The sequence below is a fragment of the Tachyglossus aculeatus genome (assembly GCF_015852505.1).
Source record: "Tachyglossus aculeatus isolate mTacAcu1 chromosome 12 unlocalized genomic scaffold, mTacAcu1.pri SUPER_6_unloc_1, whole genome shotgun sequence".
Classification (NCBI taxonomy): domain Eukaryota; kingdom Metazoa; phylum Chordata; class Mammalia; order Monotremata; family Tachyglossidae; genus Tachyglossus; species Tachyglossus aculeatus.
The window spans coordinates 19,762,848-19,790,585 of NW_024044828.1; the positions used below are offsets into that span (position 1 = coordinate 19,762,848).

A 27,738-nucleotide genomic window follows, 5' to 3' on the forward strand; every position below is an offset into this window, starting at 1 on the left:
TATATATATATATATATATATATATATATATATACATTAAGCGATCAATAAATACGACTGACTGACTAAGTGGGTGTGGGGAAGGAGGGAGCGAAGCCCAGGCCGCGACCGGAAATGGCGGCCCCCCAAACCGGAAGTGGCTCCCTCGTGTGTGGCCCAAGATGGCGTCGGGCGGCGCGGCCTAGTGCGGCCTAGTGCAGGTGAGAAGCCTGGGGGGCCCCGGGGCCCGGCCGCCCCCCGCCGCCATCGGGGCTCCAACCGGGGGGGCCCGGGCCCGGGAACACGGGGGGGGGCGGGACTTCCGGCTCCACAACCAGGAAGCCCCGGCGGGGAGGGAGAGGGAGGCACCGGCTCTATATGTTGCCGCCTTGTCTATCCCAAGCGCTCACTAATAACAATAATAATAATAATGACATTTATTAAGCGCTTACTATGTGCAAAGCACTGTTCTAAGCGCTAGGGAGGTTACCAGGTCATCAGGTCGTCCCACAGTCTTTATCCCCATTTTACAGATGAGGTCACTGAGGCCCAGAGAATAATAATAATAATGATGGTATTTGTGAAGCGCTTACTATGTGCCAAGCACTATTCTAAGCGCTGGGGAGGTTACCAGGTCATCAGGTCGTCCCACAATCTTCATCCCCATTTTACAGATGAGGTCACTGAGGCCCAGAGAATAATAATAATGATGGTATTTGTGAAGCGCTTACTATGTGCCAAGCACTATTCTAAGCGCTGGGGAGGTTACCAGGTCGTCCCACGGGGGGCCCACAGTCTTCATCCCCATTTTACAGATGAGGGGACTGAGGCCCAGAGAATAATAATAATGATGGTATTTGTCAAGCGCTTACTATGTGCAAAGCACTGTTCTAAGCGCTGGGGAGGTTACAAGGTGATCAGGTTGTCCCACGGGCGGCTCACAGTTTTAATCCCCATCTTACAGATGAGGGAACTGAGGACCAGAGAATAATAATAATGATAGTATTTGTTAAGCGCTTTCTGTTTGCAAAGCACTATCCTAAGCGCTGGAGAGGTTACAAGGTGATCAGATTGTCCCATGGGGGGCTCACAGTCTTCATCCCCATTTTACAGATGAGGGAACTGAAACCCAGAGAATAATAACAATAATGATGGCATTTGTTAAGCGCTTACTATGTGCAAAGCACTGTTCTAAGCGCTGGGGAGGTTACAAGGTGATCAGGTTGTCCCACGGGCGGCTCACAGTTTTAATCCCCATTTTACATATGAGGGAACTGAGGCCCAGAGAATAATAATAATAATAATGATGGTATTTGTTAAGCGCTTACTCTGTGCAAAGCACCGTTCTAAGCGCTGGGGAGGTTACAAGGTGATCAGGTTGTCCCACGGGGGTTCACAGATTTAATCCCCATTTTACAGATGAGGGAACTCAGGCCCAGAGAATAATAATAATGATGGTATTTGTTAAGCGCTTACTATGTGCAAAGCACCATTGTAACCTCCCCAGCGCTTAGAAGGTGATCAGGCTGTCCCACGGGGGGCTTACAGGTGTAATCCCCATTTTATAGATGAGGTAACTGAGGCACAGAGAAGTTAAGTGACTTGCCCAAAGTTACACAGCTGACAGTGGGCGGAGGCAGGATTCGAACCCATGGCCTCTGACTCTGGAGCCCGTGCTCTTTCCACTGAGCCATGCTGCTTTTAGCTCCTTCCAGTGCTCTGCCCACAGTAAGCGCTCAATAAATACGATTGAATGAACGAATTTGAGAGCCGCTTTCGGGGGGCGCCCACCGCTCCAGAAGTAAATTCCTTCACTCATTCCGTCCAATTTATTGAGCGCTTACTGCGTGCAGAGCACTGCACTAAGCGCTTGGGAAGTACAAATCGGCAATAGAGAGACAATCCCTACCCAACAACAGACTCACAGTCTAGACAATCAATCAATCAATAGTATTTATTGAGCACTTACTGTGTGCAGAGCACTGTACTAAGCGCTTGGGAAGCATTGTGGCTCAGTGGAAAGAGCCCGGGCTTGGGAGTCAGAGGTCATGGGTTCAAATTCCGGTCCCGCCACTTAATAATAATAATGATGGCATTTGTTAAGCGCTTACTATGTGCAAAGCACTGTTCTAAGCGCAGTGGAGGATACAAGGTGATCAGGGTGTCCAACGTGGGGCTCACAGTCTGCATCCCCATTTTACAGATGAGGGCCCAGAGAAGTGAAGTGACTTGCCCAAAGTCACACAGCTGACAGTTATTGGAGCCGGGATTTGAACCCATGACCTCTGACTCCCAAGCCAGTGATCTATCCACTGAGCCACGCTGCTTCACTTGTCAGCTGAGTGACTTTGGGCAAGTCACTTCACTTCTCTGGGCCTCAGTGACCTCATCTGGAAAATGGGGGTGAAGCCTGTGAGCCCCCCGTGGGGCGACCTGATCACCTTGTAACCTCCCCAGCACTTAGAACAGTGCTTGGCACATAGTAAGCACTTAATAAATGCCATTATCATTATTATCGTTATAGAATTCATTCATTCAATCGTATTTATGGAGCGCTTACTGTGTGCAGAGAACTGTTCTAAGCGCTAGGATGACCAGGTTGTCCCCCTTGGGGCTCACAGTCTCAATCCCCATTTTACAGATGAGGGAACTGAGGCCCAGAGAAGTTAAGTGGCTTGCCCAAGGTCACACAGCAGACAAGCGGCGGAGGCGGAATTAGAACTCACGACCTCTGACTCCCAAGCCCGGGCTCTTGCCAGTAATAATAATAATAATGGCATTTATTAAGCGCCTACTATGTGCAAAGCACTGTTCTAAGCACTGGGGAAGTTACAGGGTGATCAGGTTGTCCCACGGGGGATTCACAGTCTTAATCCCCATTTTCCAGATGAGGGAACTGAGGCCCAGAGAAGTGAAGGGACTTGCCCAGAGTCACACAGCTGACAATTGCCAGAGGCGGGATTTGAACCCATGACCTCTGACTCCAAAGCCCGGGCTCTTTCCGCTGAGCCACAATGCTTCTCTTGGAAATTGGACTTTCCGAGCGCTTAGTCCAGTGCTCTGCACACAGCAAGCGCTCAATAAATACAATTCAATGAATGAACTTGCCTTCTCTGTGTCTCAGCTACCTCTCCTGGAAAATGGAGATTGCTGCTGTGCATTCCATGAGGAACACGGAGCGAGTCCAACCTGATTAGCTTGCATCTACCCCGGCGCTTAGTACAGTGCCTGGCACCTAGTAAGCGCTTACCAAATATCCTAAAAAAAATGGAACCCCAAACATATAGAAACCACTTTTCCTCGCTCCCCTTTTTACTCTTATCGGGCTATTTAAGGGCTGGCTTTAGACTGTGAGCCCACTCTTGGGTAGGGACTGTCTCTATATGTTGCCAATTTGTACTTCCCAAGCGCTTAGTACAGTGCTCTGCACATAGTAAGCGCTCAATAAATACGATTGATGATGATGGCTTAGGGAGCTGAGTTGAGGTGGGGGAGAGGACTGAGGAGGGCTTGGACAGGTGGGGAGGAAATTCATTTAATCGTACTTACTGAGCGCTTACTGTGTGCAGAGCACTGTACTAAGCGCTTGCCGGCGGCTGTACTGGCAGCTCCTCCTCTGGACTGTGAGCCAGTTGGGTAGGGACCGTCTCTATACGTTGCCAACTTGTACTTCCCAAGCGCTTAGTACAGTGCTCTGCACACAGTAAGCGCTCAATAAATACGATTGATTGATTGATTGACTGTGAGCCCACTGTTGGGTAGGGACCGTCTCTATATGTTGCCAACTTGTCCTTCCCAAGCGCCTAGCACAGTGCTCTGCACACAGTAAGCGCTCAATAAGTACGATTGATTGATTGATTGACTGTGAGCCCACTGTTGGGTAGGGACCGTCTCTATATGTTGCCAATTTGGACTTCCCAAGCGATTAGCACAGAGCTCTGCACACAGTAAGCGCTCAATAAATACGATTGATTGATTGATTGACTGTGAGCCCACTGTTGGGTAGGGACCGTCTCTATAAGTTGCCAACTTGTACTTCCCCAAGCGCTTAGTACAGTGCTCTGCACACAGTAAGTGCTCAATAAATATGATTGAATGAGTGAATGAATGCCAGACCAGGGGGAAGAGAAGCAGCGTGGCTCAGTGGAAAGAGCCCGGGCTTTGGAGTCGGAGTTCCTGGGTTCAAATTCCGGCTCCGTCAATCGTCAGCAAGGTGACTTTGGGCAAGTCGCTTCACTTCTCTCTTCCTCCCTTCAAGGCCCTACTGAGAGCCCACCTCCTCCAGGAGGCCTTCCCACACTGAGCCCCTTCCTTCCTCTCCCCCTCGTCCCCCTCTCCATCCCCCCCACCTTACCTCCTTCCCTTCCCCACAGCACCTGTATATATGTATATATGTTTGTACATATTTATTACTCCATTTATTTATTTTACTTGTACCTATCTATTCTATTTATTTTATTTTGTGAGTATGTTTGGTTTTGTTCTCCGTCTCCCCCTTTTAGACTGTGAGCCCACTGTTGGGTAGGGACCGTCTCTAGATGTTGCCAACTTGGACTTCCCAAGCGCTTAGTCCAGTGCTCTGCACACAGTAAGCGCTCAATAAATACGATTGATTGATTGATTCTCTGGGCCTCAGTTCCCTCATCTGGAAAATGGGGATGAAGACTGGGGGCCCCCCGTGGGACGGCCTGATCATCATCATCATCATCAATTGTATTTATTGAACGCTTACTATGTGCAGGGCACTGTACTAAGCGCTTGGGAAGTACAAATTGGCAACGTATAGAGACAGCCCCTACCCAACAGTGGGCTCTCAGTCTAAAAGATCACCTTGTCACCTCCCCAGCGCTTTGCACATAGTAAGCGCTGCCATCGTTATTATTGTTTTTAAGAGGAAGCTAGTGGGCGGGGGACGGACTCACCCTTCCTCATCACCATCATCAATCGTATTTATTGAGCGCTTACTGTGTGCAGAGCACTGGACTAAGCGCTTGGGAAGTACAAATTGGCAACATATAGAGACAGTCCCTACCCAACAGTGGGCTCACAGTCTAAAAGATCACCTTGTCACCTCCCCAGCGCTTTGCACATAGTAAGCGCTGCCATCGTTATTATTGTTATTAAGAGGAAGCTAGTGGGCGGGGGACGGACTCACCCTTCATCATCACCATCATCAATCGTATTTATTGAGCGCTTACTATGTGCAGAACACTGGACTAAGCGCTTGGGAAGTACAAATTGGCAACATATAGAGACAGTCCCTACCCAACAGTGGGCTCACAGTCTAAAAGATCACCTTGTCACCTCCCCAGCGCTTTGCACATAGTAAGCGCTGCCATCGTTATTATTGTTATTAAGAGGAAGCTAGAGGGTGGGGGACGGACTCACCCTTCATCATCACCATCATCAATCGTATTGAGTGCTTACTATGTGCAGAGCACTGTACTAAGCGCTTGGGAAGTACAAATTGGCAACATATAGAGACAGTCCCTACCCAACAGTGGGCTCACAGTCTAAAAGATCACCTTGTCACCTCCCCAGCGCTTTGCACATAGTAAGCACTGCCTTCGTTATTATTGTTATTAAGAGGAAGCTAGTGGGCGGGGGACGGACTCACCCTTCATCATCACCATCATCGATCGTATTTATTGAGCGCTTACTATGTGCAGAGCACTGGACTAAGCGCTTGGGAAGTACAAATTGGCAACATATAGAGACAGTCCCTACCCAACAGTGGGCTCACAGTCTAAAAGATCACCTTGTCACCTCCCCAGCGCTTTGCACATAGTAAGCGCTGCCTTCATTATTATTGTTATTAAGAGGAAGCTAGTGGGCGGGGGACGGACTCACCCATCATCATCACCATCATCAATCGTATTTATTGAGCGCTTACTGTGTGCAGAGCACTGTACTAAGCGCTTGGGAAGTACAAATTGGCAACATATAGAGACAGTCCCTACCCAACAGTGGGCTCACAGTCTAAAAGATCACCTTGTCACCTCCCCAGCGCTTTGCACATAGTAAGCGCTGCCATCGTTATTATTGTTATTAAGAGGAAGCTAGTGGACGGGGGACGGACTCACCCTTCCTCTCCGTGGGGAGGCTCGGAGAAGGCCGGACGGCGACGGGCCGCTGAGTCGGGATGCTGTCGAGGCCCAAGCCGGGCGAGTCGGAGGGAGACCTGCTGCGGTTCCAGAGCCAGTTCCTGGCGGCGGGAGCCTCCTCCTCGGCCGTCCGCCTGGTGAAGAAGGCCGGCGGAGGGGCCGGGGACCCCGCCGAGGGGCGGCCACTACTGCAGGCCCATCGCGACGTCGTGACGCTAGACGGTGAGCGCCTCGGGGCCCCCGAGACCTGCCCTCCCCTCCTTCGGCTGGCTGTGGGCGAGGGAACGTTTCCACCAACTCCGCTGTCACGCTTAGTGCAGTGCTGTGCACATGATGATTTTTCTCACGGTGTTCGCTGAGGGCTTACCGTGGCGCTGTACTGAGCGGTTGGGGTAGGTACAAGCTAATCAGGTTGGACGCAGTCCCTTCAGCGTGGCTCGGTGGAAAGAGGCCGGGCTCGGGAGTCAGAGGTCATGGGTTCAAACCCCGGCTCTGCCAATTGTCAGCTGGGTGACTTCGGGCAAGTCACTTCACTTCTCCGGGCCTCAGTTACCTCATCTGAAGACTGTCAGCCCCCCGTGGGACAGTCTTATCACCTTGTATCCTCCCCAGCGCTTAGAACAGTGCTTTGCACATAGTAAACGCTTAACAAAATGCCATTATTATCATTATTCCGTGGCTCAGCGGAAAGAGCTCGGGCATTGGAGTCAGAGGTCATGGGTTCATGGGTTCAAATCCCAGCTCTGCCAGTTGTCAGCTGTGCGACTTTGGGCAAGTCACTTCTCTGTGCCTCAGTTACCTCATCTGTAAAATGGGGATTAAGACTGTGAGCCCCCCGTGGGACAACCTGATCACCTTGTAATCTCTCCAGCACTTAGAACAGGGCTTTGCACATAGTAAGCGCTTAATAAATGCCATTATTATTATCATTATTATTATTATGTGAGGCTCCCAATCTGAATCCCCACTTTACAGATGGGGGAACTGAGGCGCAGAAAAGTTGTATGACTCGCCCCCGAGCCCTCCTCAGTCCTTTCATTCGATCGTATTTATTGAGCACTTACTGTGTGCAGAGCACTGTACTAAGCGCTTGGGAAGTACAAGTTGGCAACATATAGATGGTCCCTACCCAACAGCGGGCGCTCAGTCCTCTCTCCCACCTCAACTCAGCTCCCTAAGCCAGCCCTTAAATAGCCCGATAAGAGTAAAAAGGGGAGCGAGGAAAAGTTGTTTCTATATGTTTGGGGTTCCATTTTTTTTTATGATATTTGGTAAGCGCTTACTAGGTGCCAGGCACTGTACTAAGCGCCGGGGTAGATACAAGCTAATCAGGTTGGACACGCTCCGTGTCCCTCATGGAATGCACAGCAGCAATCTCCATTTTCCAGAAGAGGTAGCTGAGACACGGAGAAGTGGTTCCCACAGCAGACAAGTGGCACAGCCGGGATTAATAATAATGATAATAACAATAATGATGGCATTTGCTAAGCACCTACTATGTGCCAAGCACTGTTCTAAGCGCTGGGGAGGCTACAGAGTGATCAGGTTGTCCCACGGGGGGCTCACAGTCTTCACCCCCATTTTAAAGATGTGGGAACTGAGGCCCAGAGAAGTGACGTGACTTGCCCAAAGTCACCCAGCTGCCAAGTGGTGGAGCCGGGATTGGAACCCGTGACCTCTGACCCCCAAGCCCGGGCTCTTTCCATTGAGCCACGCCGCTTCTCATTAGAACCCAGGCCGGCGCTCTATCCACCGAGTCACGCCGCTTCTCATCCTGTTCTCCTAAATACTGTTGATTGATGGATTCATTCATTCAGTCGCACTTATTGAGCGCCTGCTGGGTGCAGAGCACTGTACTAAGCGCTTGGGAGAGGACAATGCAGCAGTAAACAGACACTTTCCCTGCCCACAACGAGCGATCGGTTGAGGTTTCAGCCTCCCATCGGCTCAGTTTGGGTTTCCGACCCTCCTCTCCCCTTCCGGTGAATAATAACGGGGTTACTCGTAAGCGCTTACCGCGTGCCTCGCCCTGTACTAAGCGCCCACCTCCTAACGTCTTTGCCGGTCACAGCGCTCCCGGACCTGACCCCGGCTCCGCCGAAGAGGCCGCGGCCCGGCCCGGGCTGCCCGCCGCCCGGAGAGCGGGACGCCGAGGAGCGGCTGGACCGGCACGACCGCCACGTCGCTGCCGTCCTCAGCAAGATCATCGTGAGTGCCGGGCTCACGCTTCCCACTGGACTCCCACCCCCCTCACGGACGGGATAGAGCCTTGGGAAGGGGGGATTTTCCCCGCGGGAACGCGGCACATCATTTATTTACGTCTATTAATTTATTTACATCTATTAACATCCCCCTTTACGACGTAAGCTCGACCATAAGCTCGTGGTGGGCAGGGAGTGCGTCTGTTATAGTGTAAAAAAAAAATTACATCATTAACACTAATAACACTAATGGTATCTGTTAAGCGTTTACTATGTGCCAGGTACGGTCTTAAGCACTGGGCAGATACAAGGTAATTCATTCGTTCAGTCTTATTTATTGAGCGCTTACTGCGTGCTGAGCACCGGACTAAGCGCTTGGGAAGTACAAGTCGGCAACATGTAGGGACGGTCCCTACCCAACAGCGGGCTCACAGTCTAAAACTGGGCACAGTCCCTGTCCCACGTAATCAATCAATCAATCGTATTTATTGAGCGCTTACTGTGTGCAGAGCACTTTACTAAGCGCTTGGGAAGTCCAAGTTGGCAACATATAGAGACAGTCCCTACCCAACAGTGGGCTCACAGTCTAAAAGATAATAATAATAATGATGGTATTTGTTAAGTCCCACATAATAATAATAATGTTAAGCGCTTACTGTGTGCAAAGCACTGTTCTAAGCGCTGGGGGATACAAGGCAATCAGGTTGTCCCACGTGGGGCTCACAATCTTAATCCCCATTTTACAGATGAGGGAACCGAGGCACAGAGAAGTGAAGTGACTTGCCCAAAGTCCCCCATCTGCCAATTGGCGGAGCCGGGATTTGAACCCGTGACCTCCAACTCCAAAGCCCGGGCTCTTTCCACTGAGCCATGCTGCTTCTCTACATCAATCAATCGTAGTTATTGAGCGCTTACTGTGTGCAGAGCACTGTACTAAGCGCTTGGGAAGTCCAAGTTGGCAACATATAGAGACAGTCCCTACCCAACAGTGGGCTCACAGTCTAAAATGGGCTCACAGTCTAACAGAACATGAGGTTCATAGTCTTAATCCCCATTTTACTGAGCCCCTTCCTTCCTCCCCGCCTCGTCCCCCTCTCCATCCCCCCCATCTTACCTCCTTCCCTTCCCCACAGCACCTGTATATATGTATATATGTTTGTACAGATTTATTACTCTATTTATTTATTTTACTTGTACATATCTAATCTATTTTATTTTGTTAGTATGTTTGGTTTTGTCTCCCCCTTTTAGACTGTGAGCCCACTGTTTGGTAGGGACTGTCTCTAGATGTTGCCCATTTGTACTTCCCAAGCGCTTAGTACAGTGCTCTGCACACAGTAAGCGCTCAATAAATACGATTGATTGATTGATTTTACAGATGAGGGAACTGAGGGAGAGAGAAGTTCAAGTGACTTGCTTAGGGTCACAACCTGGGATTAGAACCCGTGGCCTTCTGACTCCCAGGACGGCGCTGCGTCCACGCTGCTTCTCCCAGGCGCTTAGTGCAGTGCTCTGCACACAGTAAGTGCGCATTAAACTTGTACTTCCCAAGCACTTAGTACAGTGCTCTGCACACAGTCAGTGCGCAATAAATACGATTGAATGAATGAGTCCAGTGCTCCACACATAGTAAGCACTCAATAAATATAATTGAATGAGTAATTTCCACCTACTAGACGGTGAGCCCACTGTTGGGTCGGGACCGTCTTTTAGACTGTGAGCCCACTGTTGGGTAGGGACTGTCTCTAGATGTTGCCCATTTGTACTTCCCAAGCGCTTAGTACAGTGCTCTGCACACAGTAAGCGCTCAGTAAATACGATTGATTGATTTTACAGATGAGGGAACTGAGGGAGAGAGAAGCTCAAGTGACTTGCTTAGGGTCACTCAACCTGGGATTAGAACCCGTGGCCTTCTGACTCCCAGGACGGCGCTGCGTCCACGCTGCTTCTCCCAGGCGCTTAGCGCAGCGCTCCGCACACATTAAGCGCCCAGTAAATACGACCGACTGCCTGATTGGGGGTGGCATCGCCAACGCCTGGGTCTGCCCCACTGCAGGAAAGAGATACGAGCGCCATGGCCGTGACGCTGCCTCTACCCACCGGGACGGCGTTCCCCCAAGTCTTCCATTGCTCCCAGTGGGACAGCCAGGTGGGCGACGGGCCCGAGGGGTCACCGGGGGCGGCCAAAACCACACGCGTTGGGGGGCTGAGGTTGGGGGGACCGTCCGTCTCCCCCAACCCCGACCACCTCCATCCTCCAGGGCAAGATGGCCCCAACAGGGAAGAGAAGCATCTTCGCCCAGGAGATCGCAGCCCGGAGAGCGGAGGAGGCCGGCGATCGGAGTCCAGTGTCCGACCAAGGTTCGCAGGAAGGTGAGTGGCAGAGGGGCTCGCCCCAAGCCCCGTCCACACCGGACGAGTTTTGCGTCGGCCGGACCCTTGGACTCTGAATTGTCCTTTCCGGGCGCTTAGTCCAGTGCTCTGCACACAGTAAGCGCTCAGTAAACGCGACTGAATGAATGAATCATCATCATCATCAATCGTATTTATTGAGTGCTTACTGTGTGCAGAGCACTGGACTAAGCGCTTGGGAAGCACAAGTTGGCAACATATAGAGACAGTCCCTACCCAACAATGGGCTCACAGTCTAAAAGATAATAATAATGGCATTTATTAAGCGCTTACTATGCAAAGCACCGTTCTTAGCGCTGGGGAGGTTACAAGGTGATCAGGTTGCCCCACGGGGGGCTCACAGTCTTCATCCCCGTTTGACAGATGAGATCACTGAGGCCCAGAGAAGTGAAGTGACTTGCCCAAAGTCACACAGCTGACAATTGGCAGAGGCGGGATTTGAACCCATGACCTCTGACTCCAAAGCCCGGGCTCTTTCCACTGAGCCATGCCCAAAGTCAAGGGCCCCGGGCCTGGAATCCCTGTCCACTGGAGGAGAAAGCGCTCAGTGCTCCGCACACGGTAAGCGCTCAGTAAATACGACTGAAGGAGAATGCTGTGGGAGCCCCATTCATTCTGCACACGGTAAGCGCTCAGTACGACTGAATGAGAACGCTGTGGGAGCCCCATTCATTCATTCAGTCGTATTTATTGAGCGCTTACCGTGTGCAGAGCACTGGACCAAGGGCTTGGGAAGTCCAAGTTGGCAACATCTAGAGACGGTCCCTACCCGACAGCGGGCTCACAGTCTAGAAGGGGGAGATGGGCAACAAAACAAAGCATATTAACCAAATAAAATACATAGAATAAATATGTACAAGTAAAATAAATAGAGTAATAAATATGTGCAAACAAATATACACATATACATGTGCGGTGGGGAAGGGAAGGAGGTAAGACGGGGATGATGAGGAGGGGGAGAGGAAGGAGGGGGCTCAGTGTGGGAAGGCCTCCTGGAGGAGGTGAGCTCTCAGGAGGGCTTTGAAGGGTGGAAGAGAGCGAGCTAGGCGGATGAGAAGCAGCGTGGCTCAGTGGAAAAGAGCCCGGGCTTTGGAGTCTGAGGTCATGGGTTCAAATCCCGGCTCTGCCAACTGTCAGCTGGGTGACTTTGGGCAAGTCACTTCACTTCTCTGCGCCTCAGTTCCCTCATTTGGAAAATGGGGATGAAGACTGTGAGCCCCCCGAGGGACAACCTGATCACCTTGTAACCTCCCCTGCGTTTAGAATAGTGCTTTGCACATAGTAAGTGCTTAATAAATGCCATTATTATTATTATTATTATGTGCGGAGGGAGGGCATTCTAGGCCAGGGGGAGGACGTACGGGAGAGAATGAGGCACAGTGAGGGCAGAGCCCGGCCTCACAGCCAAGCTGAAGCCAGGCCCTAAGCCCGGTGGGACCGCTGCCCAGTCCGTAATAATAATAATAATAATAATAATAATAATAATAATAATAATAATGATGGCATTTGTTAAGCGCTTACTATGTGCAAAGCACTGTTCTAAGCGCTGGGGGGATACATGGGGATCAGGTTGTCCCACGTGGGGCTCACAGTCTTAATCCCCATTTTACAGATGAGGGAACTGAGGCTCAGAGAAGTTATGGCAGGGGACGCCGGGGGGCTTCTCTGGGGACCGAGGCACAAGGAACTAGGAGCTCGTGAGGGCTCTTTGTCTGCGGGGGGGCCTGGCTGGGGGCAAGGGTCGTCTAGACTGTAGACCCCTGCAGACTGTAAGTTCATAGGCAGGGAACGTGTCCGCTTATTGTTGTAATGTACTCTCCCAAGCACTTAGTCCAGTGCTGCACACATAGTAAGCACTCAATAAATACAATTGAATGAATAATTGAATGAATAATTTCCCCCTTCTAGACTGTGAGCCCACTGTTGGGTAGGGACCGTCTATATGTTGCCAACTTGGACTTCCCAAGCGCTTAGTACAGTGCTCTGCATACAGTCAGCGCGCAATAAATACGATTGAATGAATGAGTCCTATGCTCCACACATAGTAAGCACTCAGTAAATACAATTGAATGAGTAATTTCCCCTTCTAGACTGTGAGCCCACTGTTGGGTAGGGACCGTCTATATGTTGCCAACTTGGGCTTCCCAAGCGCTTAGTACAGTGCTCTGCACACAGTCAGCGTGCAATGATTGAATGAATGAATGAATGAATAAATACGATTGAATGAATGAACAGGGGCTCACTCACATTCCCATTTCACCCCAGGGGGGTCAAGGGACACGCCAAGGGGGACGGGAACCCAGCAAGACCCCCTTATCACCACCGGAGAGGACCCTGTGATCCCCGAGAGCCAGCGGGAAGCGCAAACCATCGACGCCGAGAACGAGGCGAGGCTGGAAGCCATGGACCCCGAGGAGATCTTGCGAGAGCAGCAGCAGCTGCTCTCCCAACTGGGTATGGGCGTCCCTGGGGGCAGCTTGGGTGTGCTTACTACATAGCCGGGAGAGGGGAGAGCCAGGCCCCTGGATAAGCCTCCCTCTGTGTCATCATCAGTCGTATTTATTGAGCGCTTACTATGTGCAGAGCACTGGACTAAGCGCTTGGGAAGTACAAATTGGCAACATATAGAGACAGTCCCTATCAATCAATCAGTCGTATTTACTGAGCGCTTACTATGTGCAGAGCACTGGACTAAGCGCTTGGGAAGTACAAATTGGCAACATATAGAGACAGTCCCTATCAATCAATCATCGTATTTATTGAGCGCTTACTGTGTGCAGAGCACTGGACTAAGCGCTTGGGAAGTCCAAATTGGCAACATACAGAGACAGTCCCTACCCAACAGTGGGCTCACAGTCTAAAAGGGGGAGACAGAGAACAAAACCAAACATACTAACAAAATAAAATAAATAGAATAGATATGTACAAGTAAATAGAGTAATAAATATGTACAAACATATATACATATATACAGGTGCTGTGGGGAAGGGAAGGAGGTAAGATGGGGGGGATGGAGGGGGGACGAGGGGGAGAGGAAGGAAGGGGCTCAGTCTGGGAAGGCCTCTTGGAGGAGGTGAGCTCTCAGCAGGGCCTTGAACCCAACAGTGGGCTCACAGTCTAAAAGGGGGAGACAGAGAACAAAACCAAACATACTAACAAAATAAAATAAATAGAATAGATATGTACAAGTAAATAGAGTAATAAATCTGTACAAACATCTATACATATATACAGGTGCTGTGGGGAAGGGAAGGAGGTAAGATGAGGGGATGGAGAGGGGGACGAGGGGGAGAGGAAGGAAGGGGCTCAGTCTGGGAAGGCCTCTTGGAGGAGGTGAGCTCTCAGCAGGGCCTTGAACCCAACAGTGGGCTCACGGCCTAAAAGGGGGAGACAGAGAACAAAACCAAACATACTAACAAAATAAAATGTCCTGCAGCGGGCCGGGGGATGGAGAGGATGAGGTCCCGGGTGGGCCGGGGGGCAGGTTGGGGGGAGACCCGCTGCCCCGCTGCCGCTACTTTGGACCCCCATTTCTCTCCCTCTCCCCTCCCCGCTGCAGACCCCAGCCTGGTAGCCTTCCTGAGGTCCCGGGGCGGCAACGCCAGCGAGACGGCGCCTCGGAGCGGAGGGCAACCGAGGTCAGAGGCGTCGATCCCGGGGCCCGGCCCCGGCGGAGAGCCGGAACCGGCCGCAACTGAGGAATCCGTGGAACCGGAGCCCAAGCCAGGTTGGGACTGCTCCTTAATGAGGGCGTTTGTTAAGCGCTTACTATGTGCAAAGCACTGTTCTAAGCGCTGGCGGGGGGGGGATACAGTCTGATCAGGTTGTCCCACGTGGGGCTCACAGTCTTAATCCCCATTTTCCAGACGAGGTAACTGAGGCTTAGAGAAGTGACTTGCCCAAAGCCACACAGCTGACAATTGGTGGAGCTGGAATTTGAACCCATAATAATAATAATAATGACGGCATTTATTAAGCGCTTACTATGTGCAAAGCACTGTTCTAAGCGCTGGGGGGGGGATACAGTCTGATCAGGTTGTCCCACGTGGGGCTCACAGTCTTAATCCCCATTTTCCAATCAATCAATCAATCAATCGTATTTATTGAGCACTTACTATGTGCAGAGCACTGTACTAAGCACTTGGGAAGACAAGTTAACTGAGGCTTAGAGAAGTGACTTGACCAAAGCCACACAGCTGACTATTGGTGGAGCTGAAATTTGAACCCATAATAATAATAATAATAATTGGCATTTATTAAGTGCTTACTATGTGCAAAGCACTGTTCTAAGCACTGGCGGGGGGGGATACAATCTGATCAGGTTGTCCCATGTGGGGCTCACAGTCTTAATCCCCATTTTCCAGACGAGGTAACTGAGGCTTAGAGAAGTGACTTGCCCAAAGCCACACAGCTGACAATTTGACAATTGGTGGAGCTGGAGTTTGAACCCATAATAATAATAATAATAATGGCATTTATTAAGTGCTTACTATGTGTAAAGCACTGTTCTAAGCGCTGGCGGGGGGGATACAGTCTGATCAGGTTGTCCCACGTGGGGCTCACAGTCTTAATCCCCATTTTCCAGATGAGGTAACTGAGGCTTAGAGAAGTGACTTGCCCAAAGCCACACAGCTGACAATTGGTGGAGCTGGAATTTGAACCCATAATAATAATAATGATGGTATTTATTAAGCGCTTAAGCCCCATGTGGGACATGGACTGTGGCCAACGTGCTTGTCTTGAATCTCCAAGAGAAGCAGCATGGCTCAGTGGAACGAGCCCGGGCTTGGGAGTCAGAGGTCGTGGGTTCAAATCCCGCCTCCGCCACATGTCTGCTGAGTGATCTTGGGCAAGTCACTTAACTTGTCTGAGCCTCAGTTACCTCATCTGTAAAATGGGGATTAAGACTGGGAGCCCCAACCTGATCACCTTGTATCCCCTCCAGCGCTTAGAACAGTGCTTCGCACAAAGTAAGCGCTTAACAAATGCCATTATTATTATTATTCCACGTGGGACAACCTGATCACCTTGTATCCCCCCCAGCGCTTAGAACAGTGCTTCGCACAAAGTAAGTGCTTAACAAATGCCATCCCCCCCAGCGCTTAGAACAGTGCTCTGCACATAGTAAGCGCTTAACAAATGCCATCATTGTTAGTATTACATCACTCTGTAACCTCCCCAGCGCTTAGAACAGTGCTGTGCACATAGTAAGCGCTTAACAAATGCCATTATTATTATTCCACGTGGGACAACCTGATTACCTTGTATCCCCCCCAGCGCTTAGAACAGTGCTTCGCACAAAGTAAGCGCTTAACAAATGCCATCATTGTTAGTATTATATCACTCTGTAACCTCCCCAGTGCTTAGAGCAGTGCTCTGCACATAGTAAGCGCTTAACAAATGCCATTATTATTATTCCACGTGGGACAACCTGATTACCTTGTATCCCCCCCAGCGCTTAGAACAGTGCTTCGCACAAAGTAAGCGCTTAACAAATGCCATCATTGTTAGTATTACATCACTCTGTAACCTCCCCAGTGCTTAGAGCAGTGCTCTGCACATAGTAAGCGCTTAACAAATGCCATTATTATTATTCCACGTGGGACAACCTGATTACCTTGTATCCCCCCCAGCGCTTAGAACAGTGCTTCGCACAAAGTAAGCGCTTAACAAATGCCATCATTGTTAGTATTATATCACTCTGTAACCTCCCCAGTGCTTAGAGCAGTGCTCTGCACATAGTAAGCGCTTAACAAATGCCATTATTATTATTCCACGTGGGACAACCTGATTACCTTGTATCCCCCCCAGCGCTTAGAACAGTGCTTCGCACAAAGTAAGCGCTTAACAAATGCCATCATTGTTAGTATTATATCACTCTGTAACCTCCCCAGTGCTTAGAGCAGTGCTCTGCACATAGTAAGCGCTTAACAAATGCCATTATTATTATTCCACGTGGGACAACCTGATTACCTTGTATCCCCCCCAGCGCTTAGAACAGTGCTTTGCACAAAATGCTTAACAAATGCTATCCCCCCCGAGCACTTAGAACAGTGCTCTGCACATAGTAAGCACTTAACAAATGCCATCATTGTTAGTATTACATTACTCTGTAACCTCCCCAGCGCTTAGAACAGTGCTGTGCACATAGTAAGCGCTTAACAAATGCCATCATTGTTAGTATTATATCACTCTGTAACCTCCCCAGCGCTTAGAACAGTGCTCTGCACATAGTAAGCGCTTAACAAATGCCATCATTGTTAGTATTACAACACTCTGTAACCTCCCGAGCTCTTAGAACAGTGCTCTGCACATAGTAAGCGCTTAACAAATGCCATCATTGTTAGTATTACATCACTCTGTAACCTCCCCACCGCTTAGAACAGTGCTCTGCACATAGTAAGTGCTTAACAAATGCCATCATTGTTAGTATTACATCACTCTGTAACCTCCCCAGCACTTAAAACAGTGCTTCGCACAAAGTAAGTGCTTAACAAATGCCATTCCCCCCAAGCACTTAGAACAGTGCTCTGCACATAGTAAGCGCTTAACAAATGCCATCATTGTTAGTATTATATCACTCTGTAACCTCCCCAGCGCTTAGAACAGTGCTTCGCACAAAGTAAGTGCTTAACAAATGCCATTCCCCCCCAGTGCTTAGAACAGTGCTCTGCACATAGTAAGCGCTTAACAGATGCCATCATTGTTAGTATTATATCACTCTGTAACCTCCCCAGCTCTTAGAACAGTGCTCTGCACATAGTAAGCGCTTAACAAATGCCATTATTATTATTATTATTATCATCCCATCGCTTAGTGCAGTGTGCAGTCCCATAGTAGGCGCTTAGCAAATACCACTTAAAAAAAAAAAAGCCCAGCCTGCAGGGCACGGGGCGGGATGGTCCCACTCCTGAGGACTGGGCCCCCTCAACCCGTGCCGTCACCCCCCAGCCCCGGCCCTGCCGGTGACCCCTCGCCGGGAGTGGCTGCACATGGACACCGTGGAGCTGGACAAGCTCCAGTGGACGCAGGACCTGCCCCGGCTCCGACAGAAGAGAACGCGGGAGGTGAGGGGAGGTGGGGAGGACTCCCCCCAGCCCCAACCCTGCGTGGCCGGGCGGGCGGGCGGGCCCAGCCGTGACCCCCGTCCCCCCAACTCCTGCCGTGTCCCAGGGCATGCAGGCGCGCTTCAGCTTGCAGGGAGAGCTGCTGGCCCCGGACGCCGACCTCCCCACCCACCTGGGCCTGCACCATCACGGGGAGGAGGCCGAGGTGAGCCCCCGGTCGGGTGGCGGGGCGGGCACACGGGCCCGGGAGGTGCCCTCCCTGCCCGCCACCCCGGGCCCACCCGTCTTTTTCCCTCCAGAGAGCGGGCTACTCCCTGCAGGAGCTCTTCCACCTGTCCCGCAGCCAGGCCTCTCAGCAGAGGACGCTGGCCCTGCAGGTCCTGGCCCGAGTGGTCCACAAGGTGAGGGGGGGTCCCCGGGGGTTGGGAGGCCAAGGGCTCGGTTTCCCCAGCCTCTCCCCGCTTCTCTGGGCCTCGGTGACCTCATCGTCATCATCATCAAGCGTATTTATTGAGCGCTGACTGTGTGCAGAGCACTGGACTAAGCGCTTGGGAAGTACAGATTGGCAATATATAGAGACAGTCCCTACCCAACATCATCATCATCATCAATCGTATTTATTGAGCGCTGACTGTGTGCAGAGCACTGGACTAAGCGCTTGGGAAGTACAGATTGGCAACATATAGAGACAGTCCCTACCCAACATCATCATCATCATCAATCGTATTTATTGAGCGCGGACTGTGTGCAGAGCACTGGACTAAGCGCTTGGGAAGTACAGATTGGCAACATCTAGAGACAGTCCCTACCCAACATCATCATCATCATCAATCGTATTTATTGAGCGCTGACTGTGTGCAGAGCACTGGACTAAGCGCTTGGGAAGTACAGATTGGCAACATATAGAGACAGTCCCTACCCAACATCATCATCATCATCAATCGTATTTATTGAGCGCTGACTGTGTGCAGAGCACTGGACTAAGCGCTTGGGAAGTACAGATTGGCAACATATAGAGACAGTCCCTACCCAACATCATCATCATCATCAATCGTATTTATTGAGCGCGGACTGTGTGCAGAGCACTGGACTAAGCGCTTGGGAAGTACAGATTGGCAACATCTAGAGACAGTCCCTACCCAACATCATCATCATCATCAATCGTATTTATTGAGCGCTGACTGTGTGCAGAGCACTGGACTAAGCGCTTGGGAAGTACAGATTGGCAACATCTAGAGACAGTCCCTACCCAACATCATCATCATCATCAATCGTATTTATTGAGCGCTGACTGTGTGCAGGGCAGTGGACTAAGCGCTTGGGAAGTACAGATTGGCAACATATAGAGACAGTCCCTACCCAACATCATCATCAATCGTATTTATTGAGTGCTTACTATGTGCAGAGCACTGTACTAAGCACTTGGGAAGTACAAATTGGCAACATATACAGTCCCTACCCAACAGTGGGCTCACAGTCTAAAAGTCTCCATCCCCCCATCTTACCTCCTTCCCTTCCCCACAGCACCTGTATGTATGTATATATATTTGTACATGTTTATTACTCTATTTATTTATTTTACTTGTATATATCTATTCTATTTATTTTATTTTGTTAGTATGTTTGGTTTTGCTCTCTGTCTCCCCCTTTTAGACTGTGAGCCCACTGTTGGGTAGGGACTGTCTCTAGATGTTGCCAATTTGTACTTCCCAAGCGCTTAGTACAGTGCTCTGCACATAGTAAGCGCTCAATAAATACGATTGATGATGATGATGATGATAAAAGGGGGAGACAGAGAACAAAACCAAACATACTAACAAAATAAAACGGAATAGATATGTACAAGTTCTCCTCCCCCTCCCCCATATATATGTATATATGTCTGTACATATTTATTACTCTATATTTATTTTACTTGAACATATCTATTCTATTTATTTGATTTTGTTACTATGTTTGGTTTTGTCCCCCATTTAGACTGTGAGCCCACAGCACCTGTATATATGTATAGATGTTCGTACAGATTTATTACTCTATTTATTTGTACATATTTATTCTATTTATTTTATTTTCTTTTCTTTTAGACTGTGAGCCCACTGTTGGGTAGGGACTGTCTCTATATGTTGCCAATTTGTACTTCCCAAGCGCTTAGTACAGTGCTCTGCACACAGTAAGCGCTCAATAAATACGATTGATGATTTTGTTAATGTGTTTTGTTGTCTGTCTCCCCCTTCTAGACTGTGAGCCCACTGGTGGGTGGGGGCCGTCTCTAGATGTTGCCAACTTGGGCTTCCCAAGCACTTAGTACAGTGCTCTGCACACAGTAAGCGCTCAATAAATACGATTGATTGATTGATTGATTGATTGATTGACTTCCCGTCCACCCGCAGGCCCAGGCGGGCGAGTTCTCGGGCCGTCTGTCCGGCAGCGTCCTGCGGCTGCTGCTGGACGCCGGCTTCCTGTTCCTGCTGCGCTTCTCTCTGGACGACGGGGTGGACGGCGTCATCGCGGCGGCCGTGCGGGCCCTGCGGGCCCTGCTAGTGGCCCCCGGAGATGAGGTGGGGGCCGGGGAGATTGTTGGCGCTCCTCTCCCCCAAGGGGGGAAGGGTCCCACCCCCACCCAGGCCCCCACTCCCATCTCCAAGAGTTGTCGTACTAAGCGCTTACTGAGCGCCAAGCACTGTCCTAAACGCAAGGTAATCGGGTCGGACACAAGCCCCCCACGGTCGTAATCCCCATTTTCCAGACGAGGTAACTGAGGCCCAGGGAAGTGAAGCGGCGTGGCCGGGGTCACCCAGCAGATAGGTGGCGGAGCCGGGATTAGAACCCACGTCCTCCGACTTGGCGACACAGGCGCACACCCCGCTTACAGGAGCTCCTGGATGCCACGTTCTCCTGGTACCAGGGAGCGGCCGCCTTCCCCCTGATTCCCAGCCGGGACGAAGAGGAGGATGAGGAGGACGAAGAGGAGGAAGGGGGCCCCCCCGCAGAAGCGGCCGGGAGGCGACGACTCCGGGAGGAGAATCGGCCTCCGGCGGACGTGGCGCGCCGTGATGTCATCAAGGCAGGGGGCGGCTCGGGGAGGGCACCGCCGTCCAGGAGAGGGGCCACCGTGCAGTCCGGCGCACTTAGCGAGCACTTACTGTGTGCAGAGCACTGTACTGAGCGCTTGGGAGAGTACACCGTAACGGACCCGTTCCGTACCCGCAACCACCTTACAGTCTGGAGGGGGGAGACAGACGAGAATCTAAGAGGAATTCAAGGCCAGAGGGAGGAAGAGAGGATCCCATCCTCTGAGGGTTGCTGACGGGGCGGCTCCCCCTCCCCTAAGGGTCTGCTGAGCACCCGGCTGTTGGCGCGGCTGCGCTACGTGCTGGAGGTGACCCGCCCCGCGCCCGCCGTAGTACTGGACGTCCTGGCCGTGCTGACCCGCCTGGCCCGGCATTCCCTGGAGGCGGCCACCAAGGTAGGACACGGGAGGAGGGGGAAAAGGTAGGGGGGGCCTGGGGGCCGGGGTGGGGGGGCTTTGACCCCTGACCCCAGCTCCGCCCCGCAGATCCTGGAATGCCCGCGGCTGATGGAGACCCTGGTGCGGGATTTCCTGCCCTCCAGTTGGGCCCCAGTGGAGCCGGGGCCGGGCCCCGTCCGCCTGCACGGCCTGCCCTGTGCCGCCGCCATGAAGCTGCTGCGTGTCCTGGCGTCGGCCGGCAGGAACCTCGCCGCCCGCCTGGTGAGCCCCGCTTTCCCTCCAGCCCTGGCTCCCGATCTTCCGGGGGGGGTCCTCCCACCCCGGGGGGCGGCCGGCCGGTCGGTCTGGGGTGGGCCCGGTCTCAAGGGGTCAGAGGGGTCCCTGACCACCCCCACGCCCCCTCCCCAGCTGGGCGGATTTGACCTGTGGAGCCGCCTGAGTCGCTTCGTGGCCGAGGCCCCCGCGGAGCTGGCCCTGCCCCTCCAGGAGGCCGAGCAGCTGAGCACCGAGGCCTTCTGCCTCTGGGCCGTGGTGGCCGCTTACGGCCAGGGAGGAGACCTGTACAGGTGAGGACAGCCACTTGGAGTGGGGCAGGGGCTGGGCTGGGGGTTGGACCGTTTATCAATCAATCAATCAATCAATCGTATTTATTGAGCGCTTACTATGTGCAGAGCACTGTACTAAGCGCTTGGGAAGTACAAATTGGCAACACATAGAGACAGTCCCTACCCAACAGTGGGCTCACAGTCTAAAAGGGGGAGACAGAGAACAGAACCAAACATACCAACAAAATAAAATAAATAGGATAGAAATGTACAAGTAAAATAAATAGAGTAATAAATATGTACAACCATATATACAGGTGCTGTGGGGAAGGGAAGGAGGTAAGATGGGGGGATGGAGAGGGGGATGAGGGGGAGAGGAAGGAAGGGGCTCAGTCTGGGAAGGCCTCCTGGAGGAGGTGAGCTCTCAGCAGGGCCTTGAAGGGAGGAAGAGAGCTAGCTTGGCGGATGGGCAGAGGGAGGGCATTCCAGGCCCGGGGGATGACGTGGGCCGGGGGTCGACGGCGGGAGAGGCGAGAACGAGGTACAGTGAGGATGGCCAGGATGGACAGGTGAGGGGAAGGACTTGGGGTGGGGCAGGGCCCGGGTGAAGCGAGGGACTTATAGAGGCTCATAATAATAATAATAATAATAATGGTGGTATTTGTTAAGCGCTCACTATGTGCAGAGTACTGTTCTAAGCGCTGGGGAGGTTACAAGGTGATCAGGTTGTCCCACATAGGGCTCACAGTTTTAACCCCCATTTTACAGATGAGGTAACTGAGGCATGGAGAAGTGACTGGCCCAAAGTCACACAGCTGATAGGTGGTGGAGCCAGGATTTGAACCCATGACCTCTGACTCCAAAGCCCAGGCTCTTTAGACTGTGAGCCCACTGTTGGGTAGGGACTGTCTCTATGTGTTGCCAATTTGTACTTCCCAAGCGCTTAGTACAGTGCTCTGCACATAGTAAGCGCTCAATAAATACGATTGATTGATTGATAACCCATCCTGGACCCTGGGTGCCTCATCAGCTCCTTTCCTCACCTTTTTACACTTCCCACTCTCCCTGCTGCTTCAAAAAAAATCTCTCTCCCCGTCTCTGTCACACACCCACACACACCTCTTCCCCTCAAGCTGTTTTGAGCCGCCCAGAATCCCCGGGTGCCCACGCACTCCGCGGATAACCCTCCTCTCCCCCTAGGGAGCTCTACCCGGTGCTGGTCCGGACAGTGCAGGCCCTTGCCCGGGAGCTGCGCCGCCGCCCCCCGCACGGACCGGCCGTCCGGCGGGCCGGGGCCATTGTCACCCTGCTGACCCAGCTGACCCAGGCGGCGGGCATCAGCGCAGAGCCACAGGCCGCCCCTGGCAGGTGAGGTTGGGGCAGGGATGGGAGGGTCCCCCTCCCCTCTTTGGGCTGCCCCCCACCCGGGACTGGCTGCGGTCCTTCTCTCCCTCTGCCCCCGGAGTCCCGGGCGGGGACCCAGGCTCCCCCCGGCTCCTCCCTGTGCCCACAGAGATGCCACGGGGTTCGGCCATCCGTCGACCACCCCCCCGCTCACCTGGGCCCAAGTGTCCGGTCTCCGGACCCTGGTGGAGCCGTGTCTGCGCCTGGCGCTGCAGGAGCTGCCCCGGCCAGAGACCTGGCCGGCCCTGGCCCCGCTGCCCACCGCCTGCCTGGTTTTCCTGGGGACCCACTTCCGTGTCTGGAGCCAGCAGGTGACGGCCTGCCCCGTCCCCAGCCCCCGGCACGTGCTCACTGCCCCGCCGCTTCTTTGCCCGCTCTTGCTCAGATCGCGCCCCCGCCAAAGTCCCACACCAGGGCCCAGAAGCCGGGTGATGGTGGGCACCCCTGGGGGCACGAGTCACCGGTAGCCCCTTCCCCTACCCCAGCGAGTGCCTCGTGATGGGCGAGAGGGGCATCTGGGTCTACCGCTGCAGGAGTCCTGAGTGTCACCCCTCCTCGCCCGCCCCCCTACAGCCCCAGCTGTGCCCCGTCGACTATCTGCAGGAGGCCGAGCGTCTGCTGGAGGAGCTGCTGCTGCCCCTGCTGAACCAGCCCGCCCTACAGAGCCAGTGGGACGCCCTCAGGTAGGGCCTCGGGCGGGGCGGAGCCCAAAGCCCTTCGGTCCCCAGGACGGTGGGTCGCCCCGGCCGCGGGCCCCGACCCCTGAGCTCGCCGTCTCCAGCCCCCCGCGGGCCCTTGTCCCCCCACAGGGCCTGCTCCCCACTCTGCAATCCGCTGTCCTGCGCCCCGGCCCCGGAGGCCACCCCCGGCCTCGTGTCCCTCGGCTGCGCCGGGGGCCGCCCCCCTCTGAGCCTGGCCGGCTCCGCCTCGCCCTTCCCCTTCCTCACCGCCCTCCTCTTCCTCCTCGACACCCTCGCCCACGTCCACAAGGGCCTCTGTGACCGGGTGAGTCTGGGGACCCCGAGAGGGCCGGTGGGGGCGGCGAGGGATGGGGGGGACGGAGGCAGGGGGGACCGAGACGGGTCCTGGACCCCTCCCTCTCCCTCCCCCGTAGCTGGCGGCCGCGCTGGCCCCCCGAGGACTCCACCGTTACTTACGGGAGAGCACGGCCTCCTCCCTCACCCCCCGGCCCACCCCCTCCTCCGCCTGGGCCCTGCGGCACGAATACCACCTGCAGCACCTGGTCCTCTCCCTGGCCCAGAGAGTGGTGAGTCGTCCCCCCCGCCATCCGCCCGCTGCTCCTTCCCTCCCCCAACGTCCCCCTGCCGCCACCGACAGAGATTCATTCGTTCGGTCGTATTTACTGAGCGCCTCCTGGGCGCCGGGCACTGTGTGGCTCAGTGGCAAGAGTCCGGGCTTTGGAGTCAGAGGTCATGGGTTCAAACCCCAGTTGTCAGCTGGGTGACTTTGGGCAAGTGACTTAACTTCTCTGTGCCTCAGTTCCCTCATCTGTGAAATGGGGATTAAGACTGTGAGCCCCCCATGGGACAACCTGGTCACTTTGTAACCTCCCCAGTGCTTAGAACGGTGCTTTGCACATAGTAAGCACTTAATAAATGCCATTATTGTTATTATTACTAAGCGCTTGGGAGAGCCCAGTCTAACGCTGAGCAGATGCCTTCCCTGCTGGGCCGGGGCCCCCTCTGCCCCGCCGGCCCCAGCCCTGAGGGTCCCCGCTCCTGCCGCCCCCCGACCCCAGGCCGGGCTGAGACCGGACCCGGAAGCCGCGGCGCTCCATCACGGCGTGGCCCTGTCCCTGCTGAGCCGCCTGCTGCCCGGGAGCGAGCATCTGGTCCAGGAGCTGCTGCTGGGCAGCATCTTCCGGCCGGACTTCTTCCCGTGAGTCGGGGCGGGAGGGAGGGGGCCGAACCGTCCCGGGCCAGCGGCGGGGCAGGAGGAACTGCGCGGCTCCCACCCCCGTGGCACCCCCGAGCCCCGGCAGCAGCCTCACCCCCGTCTCCTCGCCTTGTGCCCCCAGGGAGCGGGCGGCAGGGGCAACCGAGGCAGCCGAATTCTGGGACCGGCTGCAGCTGGAAGACGACGGGAACCCCGGGGCGGGGCGGGGGGGCCCTGCTGGCCACCGCCTGTGACGATCTCCCCGCCATCCGGGCCTGCTACCTGGCACACTGTGCCCCGCCCCGCCCGGCCCTGCTCACCTCTCAGGCCCGCTACCGGGGGGAGCCCCTCCGCACGTCCGGCCTGCTGCTGCCCGCGCCCCGGGAGCCTCTCCTGCCCGCAGACTGGTCCTTCCTGCCCCTCGTCGATCTCTACCACCGGGCCTCGGGCCCCACCCCGGAAGCCCTGCCGCCCGACGCCTTGGGCACCTCCACCCGGGCGCTGCAGTGGCTGCTGGTGCTGGAGAGCTGGCGCCCCGAGGCCCTGCGGGCCGTGCCCCCCGCCGCCCGGCTGGCCCGCCTCATGTGCCTGTTCCTCACGGGCAGCGAACTGTTCCGCGAGGCCCCCGTGCAGCGTCACACGTGGGCCCTGCTGAGGCGGCTGTGCCGGCCTCGGGCCCTGCCCGCCCTGCGGCTGGACCGCCCCCTGCCCGGCCTGGCCTCCTTCCCGGACCTGTTCGCCAGCCTCCTGGAGCAGTTCGAGGCCGTGTCCTTCGGAGACGCCCTCTTCGGCGCCCTGATCCTGCTGCCTCTGCAGCGCCGCTTCAGCGTCACCCTGCGTCTCGCCCTCTTCGGGGAGCACGTGGGGGTCCTGCGGGCGCTGGGGCTGCCCCTGGCCCAGGTACCGGTGCCCCTCCCCGCATCCGGCATCCCCAGCCCACCGGGCACCCGGGACCCACCTCTATCCCTCAGGGCCAGGCCTCAGTTATCCCCGATCACACGCCTCCAAGCCTGTCGTCACCGGGAGACCCCAGCCCCCCTTGCTGTGGATGGGGGGGTGTTCACCTGCCGTCTCCCCCTCCTTACCCATTCATTCATTCATTCAGTCGTACTTATTGATTACCCACAGCTGCCCGTGCCCCTGGAGTGTTACACGGCCCCGCCGGAGGACAGCCTGCCCCTCCTGCGCCTCTACTTCCGCGTCCTGGTGACTGGCACCCTGCGCCCGGGCTGGTGCCCCGTACTCTATGCCGTGGCCGTGGCCCACGTCAACAGCTTCATCTTCTCCCAGGAAACCGCCGGCCCGGTGGGGAGACTCCTGGTTTGGGCGGGGGCCGGAGCGGTGCCAAGGGACGGGGCACGGAGGCAGGGGAGGGGAGGAGGGGCTGACCCCGGCTCCTGGATGTGCCCGCAGGAGGTGACCGCTGCCCGCAGGGACATGCTGCGCAAGATCTGGCTGCTGGCTGACCGGGTCGGTGCCCGGGAACGGGCGAGGGCCGGCGGGGAGGGGCGGAGGGGAAAGTCGGGGTGCTTCCCTTCTCACATTGCTCTTCCCGCTCCTCCTTAGGGCCTCAGGCGGCACTTACTGTTCTACAAGCTGCCCAGCGTGGCCTCGCCCTACGGCTTCGAGCTGTACCCGCAGCTGCCCGCCTTGCGCCAACGCTACCTGCAGAGCCAGGTGGACGGGCTGCCCGAGGACGGGCACCGGCGCCCCGGCCCGCCTGTCGACCGGTAGAGAGACGGACGCGTCCCGTCGGGGACAGACGGTGGGAGTGGCCGCCCTTCAGACAGACGGGGACGGAAGGTCGACCTGTGGTCGTTGCACACGCGGCAATAAACCGCTCCCAACCTCGCTGGCTCAGAGCTGGGGCGGGCGGGGGCGGGCGGCCCGGTCCCCCGGGACCCTGCTGGGAAAGTCCAGGCTGCAGGCGGTGACCCCGGGGATTATTATAATGGCATTTATTAAGCGCTTACTATGTGCAAAGCACTGTTAATAATAATAATAATGGCATTTATTAAGCGCTTACTATGTGCAAAGCACTGTTAATAATAATAATAATGGCATTTATTAAGCGCTTACTATGTGCAAAGCACTGTTCTAAGCGCTGGGGAGGTTACAGGGTGGTCAGGTTGTCCCATGGGGGGCTCACAGTCTTCATCCCCATTTTCCAGATGAGGGAACTGAGGCCCAGAGAAGTTAAGTGACTGGCCCAAAGTCACCCAGCTGACAATCGGCAGAGCTGGGATTTGAACCCATGGCCTCTGACTCCAAAGCCCGGGCTCTTTCCACTGAGCCACACTGCTGTAAGCGCTGGAACGGGGATGTTTCCTCCCCACCTTTCACAGCCCCCGTGAACGGGCCTGGCTCTTGGCGTTGCCACGGCGCCACAGCCCCCCGAGCAGACCGGACCCCCCGGACGGGAGCTAACTGGGGCGGCAGCCTCCTCCTGGGCCTCTCCCTGAGGCGGGAAGTGGGCGAGGGCACAGGGGAGGGCTTTCTCGAAAAGTAGGGCCATGAACAGTGCCATTATTAGCATCGTTAACGAGGCCGCGGGCTCTCCGCGCCAGCGCCGCTGGCCGCCAGAGACCCGGCCTCACCTCTGCCCTGATCCGGGAAGTGGATGAGAAAGTGGCACGAAACGGGGGTTGGCCCCCACCTTAT

The 27,738-nt window shown here is 54.5% G+C and overlaps 1 protein-coding gene across 1 annotated transcript; it reads left to right on the top strand.

Annotated features, from left to right (window-relative positions):
• The first annotated feature begins 160 nt into the window (after positions 1–160).
• Positions 161–26,991, top strand: RPAP1 (RNA polymerase II associated protein 1). The gene is given in 26 exon segments (XM_038741422.1): positions 161–200; positions 6,033–6,305; positions 8,155–8,291; positions 10,341–10,433; positions 10,546–10,657; positions 12,962–13,150; positions 14,256–14,423; positions 17,648–17,763; positions 17,870–17,968; positions 18,063–18,164; positions 20,154–20,321; positions 20,636–20,827; positions 21,095–21,229; positions 21,320–21,493; positions 21,641–21,798; positions 22,978–23,145; positions 23,291–23,492; positions 23,755–23,864; positions 23,991–24,186; positions 24,296–24,448; positions 24,941–25,080; positions 25,220–25,304; positions 25,306–25,977; positions 26,206–26,382; positions 26,491–26,547; positions 26,644–26,991. Coding segments are annotated over 25 exon segments (4,155 nt in total). The 5' UTR covers positions 161–200; positions 6,033–6,121; the 3' UTR covers positions 26,812–26,991.
• Positions 26,992–27,738: the final 747 nt, after the last annotated feature.